Below are 9,781 nucleotides of genomic sequence, written 5' to 3'. Positions count from 1 at the left end.
TAAATGGGGAGGTGGTTACAGCTAATCACAGTGAGAGATTTGCACAGCATGTGCTAAGTGTACGTTTGCCCTCACCAGCAGAGTGGGTGAACTGATTGGGCTGTAACCCCGTACAAGCAGAGACACACTCGCAGTATCTGCCGATAAGAAGCACCTATTAATGCTAACATATGTGGGTGTCAGCATGGATTCCCAGCATGCAGCAGGGTCAGAGCCCTGGTGGAGGCCCATAGGGGAACAGCGGGATGGCGGGTTGGATGCACTAGTCGCAGTCCGAGCCAGAACCTACAGGCTTGAATAAGCCCACACAAAAAAGTTCCCCATCAGGGCAGACTGTGGCTGTCATCCAAGACTGCTGACAAAGGACTGGACTGAAAACAGGTCTTTTACAATCTGAATTCACCCTCCCCCTGCACACACAAACGCATTTCCAGTGAGAAAGGAACATGAAGCGCACACTCATTACCACAAGTTCACACTGGAAGGTTGAGGCAGGCTATGTGCTGCCGGCTATTCGCTCCTCTGCTTCAAAACAAGCAAAGATCGTTGTTTGTACATGTGTGTGTGATTGTGTGCTGTCTTAGGTGCAGCAGCAGCCTCAGTGTGGGGCCAAGTGTGTGTGTGTGTGTGTGTGTGTGTGTGTGTGTGTGTGTGTGTGTGTGTGTATTTAACAGGTGTGGACAGCTACAAGAAGGAAAGTTTCATCCCACCTCCACCCTGCCATTTGGTAAAACATCCGCGTGTGTGTGTGTGAGTCATATCACACAGTCAAACAAACACTCACACACGCACACACACACTCTCTTTCCCTGCGTTTCTGTTTGTTCACGCGCCCAGCTGACCGCAGCCCGTGCGCCGATCTGGATCTGGATCTGGATCTGGAACTGGATCTGGATCTGGAGGGCGTGTTCACTGCGTTTGCTCTGCACACAAACCTCGACACACGCACCGCACACAGCACAACTTTTTCACCGATGGAAATGGCGGAAGCTGTCAAGTAAGGTAGGAGACTTTTTTGGGGCTTCTACGTTCATGTGTGTGTGTCTGTGCGTCTTATAGTCGATGTGTGAGGGGAGAATTTAACCTTTGATCCAAAAAGGGAGAAAGTGGCGACAGGTGTTTTCTCTCTCGCGGTGTTCAGGATGAGGAAACTGCTGAACGGGCCTATTTTTTCTAAAGGGAAACTTCATAGAAATGATCATGACCAGACACTTTGGAATATTTCCAAGTACAGCATTAAATGTCACATCTGACGCAGTGTGAAAAGCAACTGGTTTGTCAGGTTTAGATGAGCGCATCACTGCAAACTGTACCGCGAGAGTATTATTATTGCTCCATATCATCTACTACACGCTACAATAATCTTCTTTTTTTTGTGCTGTTTAGGTGTGAGGTTGTGTGTGCTGTGCTACACTGGCTGCATGATATCCTGTTTGCCAAACTACCCGCTTGGACAGGAGCTTTGCGCATGCGTTAATTAGACCTTACTCAAAGGTAAGCAGCCTCAAGGCAGTGAGCACACACAGACACACACCAAAAAACACACACTGGAGACATAACATAAAAATGATTATACTGTGGTGCAGCAGTTTTTTTTTTAACATTAGGATTTTTAGCATCAAAACATGTAGTGGCAGCTTAAATAGTGTTATTAAGTGTTATTTTTGGAGTTTAGATAGTCTACAGTGGACAGCATTTGGAGCAGGAGGGGATGAAAGTCATAGAGGCCGACAGGAATAGACCTGACACAGTATGTGTCCTCACCCACTGAGGCACCAGAGCCACGGTGGACAGTGTATTGAATGGTTTAACGATGAGGTTCCCAACGTGGACGTCAGCACAAGATAAACCTGAGGGACCTGAAGATAATTAGCAGGATAAGACAGAAGACAAAACACATGTCTGCTCATGTATTTTTTTTTTCTGACATTTCTGTTCTTGTTTCTTGTGAGGCACTTGACACTTTAGTTATTCCACTGAAACAACCTGATAAGGAGGAATGTACTCCAAACTCACTGATATATGTTTGGGAACAGAATGGCACCCACAACATGCAATTTCTTTTATTTCTAGTTTCTTCCTTCTTTCTGGAACAAAACTCAAAATAACAAAATGTGTCACTTTGCTAGCTCTGAGGTTGACCTGTCCACTGAGCCGCACTCACTGGCTCCTCTGAAGACTTTGAGAGAATTTGGAAGCCATTTATTTATTACGTTAGAAATAAGCTTTCACCCCCCGCCTTCATGAATGTAACTCCTAATGGAGTAAGTCACTTTTACTTCTTATCTCGTATCTTTTTCAGTCTTTGTAACCCATCACAATGAGATCTGCCTTTACTTTATGCAACTGCCTATTTGTTAGTACATCTGCGTATGTTTTTCTTTTTATGCCCCTGCACCAGTGACAGCTGTGGCTGGAGTTCGTCCATCTGTCCGTCCCATTCTCACAAACACGATATCTTAGGAACACCTTGAGGGATTTCCTTCAAATTTGGCACCAGCATTCACTTGGACTCAGTGATTAACTGATTAGATTTTGGTGGTCAAAGGTCAAAGTCACTGTGACCTCAATTGGTGAGTTGTCTGGTTGGTGGAAGCATTGGTTCAGCAAGAACAAGAGCAGTCTTTCACTAGTTATTGTTAATGTTTCACTACTTTTGATACAGAATGTTATATATAATTAGAGATGAATGGGTGTCGTCTGTTTGAGGATTGTGCTTTTGCTTCTCACTCAGAGATGGAGGGGGAGCAGGTTGACTCGTCACTTGACTTGAGCCACCTGACAGAAGAGGAGCAGTCCGCCATCCTGCAGGTCGTACAGCGTGACTTAGAGTTGCTCCGTCTTGATGAGAGACGTGTAAGGTCAGAGGTGACTGTTAATCCTTTTTAGGTGCCAGTCTTTTCCAGTACTGAACACAAACATACAGACATGTGGCAAATTAAAGGAGCAGAATTGCAGTGAGCCTTCCATCCAAAGGGGACAAGACAGAGAATGTGATAGGATGATAATGACTTCATTGTATCATGCAGCACAGCTGTAAGGAAGCATCTGTATTTGTGTCTCCTCTCATTTATTCAGGACTTCCTTAAATTCATTTCCTGTCTGTACCTTGTAGTTTAAAGTTGAAAACCTCTTTTATTGATTGCAAATTTGCTATGTGGTAATACAAAACATGTAAGCTTAATATCGGCTAATAATTAAGGTTTTAATACAGGGACCTTCTCAAGACGAGACAGGGGGCCTCAGAATCAGGAAGCAAAGCAAGGCCCGCCTTAATGACACTTATCGTGTCACTTGAGATGCTGCTGTAATGACACGTTTCCAAACAAACTTTCAGTTCATAAAATTACCACAAATCAATTGGCACAGTGTGAACCTGGGGCTTTTCGGGGCCCCAGACCAGTCTGACCAGGCCACCTGGTTGGTTATTCAGCTTCAGTGGGGGGAAGTCAGTAAAATTATATGTGCATACAGTGCAGAGCAGCTCCTGCATGTACAACATGTTTGCACAGCTATAAATACAATTGACCACATGATCAAAGACCTCATAGAAGCTCGGATTTAAATAATAAGGTCTAATAGTCAACCTATTGTCCCCTGTGGGTGATGCTCGTGTTGATTAATCTTCACCTAATGACTTTTTTTGATGAATTGATTTAATTTATAAAACATCATAAAATAGTAAAAAATGTCCATCACAGTTTCCCAGAGCCCAAGGTAGAGAGCATATCCACACATTTGAAAAACTAAAGAATAATTGGCATTTTCACTCGATAATTGACTTAATCAATTAATCAGTTACCAAAATTGTTGCCTGCTAAGTTTTGTCTGTTTGTCTGTGACTGCTGGTGACGTAGGCTGACATCATCTGACTTTCCAACAGGAAGTTGTGATTGTTTGCTATTTAACTGGGCCCTGTGTCAACGCTGCAGGGTCCTCCAGCAGACAGAAACAGACTCGACACGTCTTCGCTCCCTGTCGGGGGCGTGGTTCAGGGAGGAGCGCAACAAACGCCATCGCACCTGGTCGGGCAGCACCCTCGTCCACGCCACCATACGCCAAAGGAACACAAAGGGCAAAGGTCCGTTTTCAGTTGACACAGTATTACTACTTCAGGCCTGCTGTTAAAGGGACATCCCAGTGATGGTTATGTGGTTGTTGCCTTGGTAACAGATGTGCCCCTGGCTGGACTGTTCATTGGCGAGAGAGAGGAAGCCTCCCACAACAACAACACCTCTCCCGAGGCTGAGGGAAGACTGAAGGACAGCCAAGACGAAGAGAGCAGGGGGTTAGTGAAGGGCGCGCGTAGAAAAATCATCACGCTGTGTTTAGCTGCAGTCTCCCAATTTCTTGTGTGTTTTCAGGAGTCAAGAAAATTTGAAACCCACACCCACACCCAGAGCAAAAACTCCCGCCGCACAGGTCCGTGTGTGCATCTGTGTTTCTTTTTTTTTTCTGTGCTTGAAAACAAGTCCTCTAAATACAAATAATCATCTTTAATTCCAGAGTCTGCTGCATAGAAATAGTTCCTCATCATCCAAAGGTACGAACGTTTCTCTCTCAGTGCCTCTGTGACGCTCTCGCCGTCTCTTAGCACTGTTATTAACTCGTCATTCTGCTCTTAGAGTCTGAAAGGAAAAGTAATGGCCACTCAGAGGAACCAGAGGTGATTGTAACACACAACCACATTCACAGAGCACCACCACTAATTGGTTCTGGTGAAATGGCCAGTTTTTTCATCTCCCATTCAAAGTGTCTGAGAATAGTGTGTGTGTGTGTGTGTGTGTGTGTGTGTGTGTGTGTGTGTGTGTTCAGGATGACTTTGACAGCCAAAGCGGGGACACTGACTCTCTGAGCAGCAGTCTGACAGAGCCAGATCCAACATCTCTGAAAACCAGCAGCTCCAACGGCAGCCTTCATACGGGCTACACGGTACACACACACACACACACACACACACACACACACACACGCATATGTGCATGCGCACACACGCACATTCAATTAACTGGCTATCCAGCGACGCAAGATGACTCAGCTCCGGACAATGACGCAGGAGCTGATCTGTGCTCTGTGTGTGTGCGTTATAGCTCAGTGGAAGCATGATGAGTCTGTTCAGCTCGGGCGATTTTGGAGTGGTCGAGGTGAGGGGCCGCATCCAATTCTCATTGGTTTACGACAACCAGAAGGAGGAGCTGCAAGTCAAAGTGTATCGCTGCGAGGATATTGCCACGGCACGCAAGAACCGCTCTGACCCGTAAGTGACAGTGCATGTGAGTGTGCCACATCGTCACATACGAAATCAGTCAAAAATGCCTTGTGTGTGTGCGTTTCTCACAGATATGTGAAAGCCTATCTCTTGCCGGACAAGTCGAGTCATAGTAAGAAGAAAACATCTGTGAAGAAGAAGACCCTAAACCCCGTCTATGATCAGACGCTCCGAGTGAGACCCTCATTCACATATCACATAAAGTGGCAGCCTTCACAGAAATCCCCCATTTACCATTTTACCTGATGGTTGTTTTATCTTGTCTTATTCTGCTTTTTACTTTATTTTTTTAACATACATGTTATGATTATCTACTTTAATGTTAAGCATGTGTTGCGTTTGATAAGTGCATCTATATGTACATAAAATTTATTATTATTATTTGCCCTTCAGCACTCCTCCACATGTCCTTCAACGTGGACTGCAGCCACTTATTTCACCGGTCTTGAAGACTAAATTACCTCATTTAATGTTTACTTCTTGTGGTTTAGCTGAACATGTTATGCTTCGTCCTGTACTTTCCTCATCCATCCTTTCATGTGCGGCCCGATTCTGGTTCTTGCCTATAGTATAAAGTGCGGATCGGAGAGCTTCGCAGCCGGACCTTGAACCTGTCTGTGTGGCACGCCGAGCACCTGGGAAGGAACGTGTTTCTGGGAGAGGTGGAGGTGTCTCTGGGGCTCTGGGACTGGACCTACACTGAGCCTCTGTGGCAGGACCTGCAACCACGGGTAGGGAGAGAGGACACGAAGGACCGTCATGCAAATATACAACCATGTAGTCACATAAATTAGCATGTGAGTTTGAATACTCCCAGACAAATATTTACCACAACACTATGCTGCCTGTGTCTACATTTGTTTAGTATCTGAGTGTCTGTATGACAGCAGTTTTGGCAGCTTTGTCGGAGACACAGAATACAGGGAGGAGTGTCTCTTGTGTCTGGGAGAGCTGAAGGGAGACGAAGACATGCTGTGAATTTCAACTAAGGCTTTATGTAACCTTAATCTTTTCCTGCTTCCAACACTTCTGCCTCCCTCCCCCCTTGCTTTTCCTTTCTCTTTCCTCCTGCCTTTATCTCTTTCTCTTTCTGCCCCCATCGCAGGTTAATTTGAATCCAGACTCCCTTAACAGTCGCGGGACCATCATGCTCTCTATTAAGTTCATCCCAGATGGATTTGAGGGTGAGCGGAGCACACATATGTTATGTCGTACCTCAATCGCATGTATCTTACACATTTTGTGTGTGTGTTAAGGTGGTGGTCTGCCTCTGACAGGAGAGCTTCACATCTGGCTGCGGGAGGCTCAGGGTCTTGTGTCCAACAAAGGGGGCCCTATAGACTCCTTTGTTAGAAGGTGTGTCAGCTCTGCAACATATTTCCTGTTATTCTCTCATCAGATGCGTATCATATAAAAATCAGTTAATGCACTTGTACACACAGGTAGAAACAGTATTCACACACACACGCACACACACACACACACACACACACATACACCTACAGTATCAATATTTAACTGAATTCCGGTTTGAATCTGAATGTAATTGTCTGGTCATCTTAATCTACACGCCACAAGCTACATACTCCCAGATGCTAGTCGACAGAGCGGTCAGAAGACGCGGATGGTGAAGCGCTCCATCAGCCCTACCTACAACCACACCATGGTGTACGATGGCTTCCACACCAGCGACCTGAGAGAGGCCTGTGCGGAGCTGACTGTCTGGCACCGCGAAGGGTTGAAAATACACGTCTTAGGAGGGATTCGTCTGAGCTGTGGAACCGGTGAGTGTTTCTACACTCTCTGCCTACATTAAAAATACCAGCAAGTTTCCATTGCCACCAGTTAGCCCTTATTAAGTGTGTGGGTACGCAAACAAACTAACTTGTATCAAGGCTGCGCAGCTCAGAGGCTTTTTCAATGTGACAAGTTCTTGTTTTTTGAATTTGGTGCTGTCTTTGGCGGTAAGGATTGCTTTGGAGCTTGCTAGAATACCATAAAAATCATTCTACATAGATTGCAGTGTTGTGTTTTTTTTGCAACCAAATAGCTGTTTTTGCTTCTGTAAATATAAAGTGGATGTTTTTCAGGAATAGGGACCCATGGGGATTACAGCCAGCCTGTGTGCAGTATAAGCTTTCACAAAGCAGGCATAAGATATTGGACGATTGCAGGCAGCAAACCGGACTTTTATGATAAAACACCCATACTGTATTATGGTATGATACACAGTTAGAATCACACAGATGCTTGTTTCATTCTAAAGATATATGATAAATGGAAAGACTAAATGCACGGAGGAAAGTTATTTGTGGGGGCTCTTTCAGTTTCAGTGAAGCACTTTGTGACAGATGATATAATAAGTGAGCATACAGGGGAACAATTGACCTTGTTCTGAAGTTAGAAGTCAGTATTGGTGATTGGAGACAGTATTTGTCCTCCTGTGCTGCAGTCTGTGTGGATACCAGCCTGGTCTTTGCAGAGGATCATATCTCTTATCAATCACCTTGGTTCTGGGCTGCTGTTGGCAATGTTGACTCACTTATGTTTGTCTTGGGCTGTCTTCTGTAAATCAGGAAGTGACTGGAGAGTTTATTCAGTATGACAAAAGGCTTTCGAGGTGATGAATAAATGCTCCAGTGTCTCATTTTAAAATTCAGCTTTGCCGACATCTCCTGCCATTTTCTGTGCTGAGCTGTGATAAGAGATTCAGTGCTACTTCATGGGTGCTCTGACATTTCGTAGGCTTGTAGGAGGGCAGCAGTTTCTGTGTCAGGGGATGGGACATTAAAGGGGCTGTTTGACTGGTCGTTTTATTTTATGGTCAGCTTTCGAGATTGTGCCATAATAAAAGCAGCTTTATGCTTCGTCTTCAGTGCTGTTTAGGAGTGGTATGGTGACAGTATGTCAGCCCAGTGCTGCACGTAGCATTGCATTTTGTCCCGTTGGCATTTCAGGCATTTCTGATGGTCATGTCATGAGAGCGAGGTCATTTCGAGGTGTCCAGAGAGCCTCATCGTTACTCTGCTTTGTTAAATATCACATGTTGGGCTGGTGGCTGCTGAAATCGCCACAAAGATGGTAAAATGGGGGTGAAGCAGGTATCAGTAGCAAAGCTGTATATGTGAGCAAGGTGGAAAACAATTCTGATTTCAGCTAATTAAGTTACTGTGAAGTAGCTTGCATCGATATTGATGGTGTTGTTTTGCTCATGGTTGGTGTTACTGTGCTTGACGAGGCGTGTGTAGCACTCAAGCTCGAAATGCTGATAGAGCAGCAGCCTCTGTCTCACTCTGGGGTCCCAGAGGGAAGATGATGTCAGCAGAGTGATGGCAAGTGACAACTTTGATTTTGTTTTGCTTACTGTAAACAGATTTTGACATAACGCTGTAGTATTGAGATGGCAGGGCCGACTGCTGTAGACTTTGGGACTGTTTGTTGCTGCTTTCAGCTTGGGGGCTGCGATTTCTTGATTTGACTGTCAGGCATCATGTCTGGATTTTAGTCTTTTGGTAGAGTCATTTGCCTCTCCAGGTGAGCCTGAATGAGGCTTGCGATGGTTATTGTTATTGTCATCAGTAACAAGGATCCTTAATGGGGTGAAAACACAAGGGCTCTTTTGGTTGAACAAATGCATTCTTATAATTCCACAGAATATGTCCTGACAGGCCTGAAACTTGATATAAACTTGAAATATTTTTTAATAGCACTAATACAGTAGAATTTACTAAGCTTGATAAGCAAATGGCATGATATCCAGCAATTTTCATGCCATGGTACAGCTGCAACCCCAGCCTGCACTGAAGGCAGCACATGCTATCAGTACATGATACATTGCATTTTTATGGTAATTTTTATACAAAAATAACACCAGGAAATACAGTTTATGTGCATGTGCATACAGGAACAGTGGTCAGTTAGTAGTCTGTCGCAATGTCTTCAACATTAACGGAATAATTGCGTGTTTTTTAACGGCAGGTCAGAGTTATGGGGAGGACGTCAGCTGGATGGACTCCACAGAGGAGGAGGTTGCTCTGTGGACCTCCATGATCAACAACCCAAACCACTGGATCGACGCTACACTACCAATCAGAACTAACCTCACAGACCGGGCTGAGTGACAGGCTTCGTACACAGACGTTCATTCAATGAACATTCACATGCATGCTCATGTAATGGCTGGACTGAAAGGACACACTCAGCACATTTAACCTCTCTGTCACAGTGATAACACATATACACTGTTTATTTCTCTTCTTTCGTGCAAACACACACACACGCAGAAGGCAGTAGTGGTGCAATATTGTGAATTAATGGTGTAGATGAGACATATTTAGTTGTCAAACCAAATCAGTCTGCATTTCAAATGTTTTCCTTGTATGTTTTGGTTCAGTCTGTGTGTTGTCTGACGAAAGTGCTATTGTAATCTATTGCGGTTTATTAATTAAATATCAAACCTTAGCTGAACCATCCAGTGTTCTTCTTTGCTTAGTAAATGAAAAAATATTAAAT

General features: G+C 44.5%; 1 protein-coding gene across 7 annotated transcripts; it reads left to right on the top strand.

Annotated features, from left to right (window-relative positions):
* Positions 1-525: 525 nt before the first annotated feature.
* Positions 526-9,740, top strand: sytl1 (synaptotagmin-like 1). 7 transcript variants are annotated; one of them, XM_076754719.1, is made up of 18 exons: positions 531-1,002; positions 1,387-1,494; positions 2,130-2,264; positions 2,402-2,573; positions 2,735-2,861; positions 3,933-4,081; positions 4,174-4,288; positions 4,365-4,422; positions 4,507-4,543; positions 4,626-4,666; positions 4,816-4,932; positions 5,091-5,257; positions 5,341-5,443; positions 5,839-6,000; positions 6,375-6,453; positions 6,526-6,625; positions 6,848-7,053; positions 9,248-9,740. In XM_076754719.1, the coding sequence occupies exons 5-18, from the start codon at positions 2,737-2,739 to the stop codon at positions 9,388-9,390; spliced, it is 1,602 nt and encodes a 533-aa protein (XP_076610834.1). In that variant the 5' UTR covers positions 531-1,002; positions 1,387-1,494; positions 2,130-2,264; positions 2,402-2,573; positions 2,735-2,736; the 3' UTR covers positions 9,391-9,740. The 7 variants fall into 7 exon arrangements, with proteins under 7 accessions (XP_076610838.1, XP_076610837.1, XP_076610834.1 ...); XM_076754724.1 differs by having other exon boundaries at positions 533-1,002; positions 2,735-2,856; XM_076754718.1 differs by lacking the exon at positions 2,130-2,264.
* Positions 9,741-9,781: the final 41 nt, after the last annotated feature.

The sequence above is a fragment of the Chaetodon auriga genome, chromosome 17, assembly GCF_051107435.1.
Source record: "Chaetodon auriga isolate fChaAug3 chromosome 17, fChaAug3.hap1, whole genome shotgun sequence".
NCBI lineage: Eukaryota > Metazoa > Chordata > Actinopteri > Chaetodontiformes > Chaetodontidae > Chaetodon > Chaetodon auriga.
The sequence above is the reverse complement of the archived record's forward strand: the minus strand, read 5'-3'. Positions and strand labels throughout refer to the sequence as shown.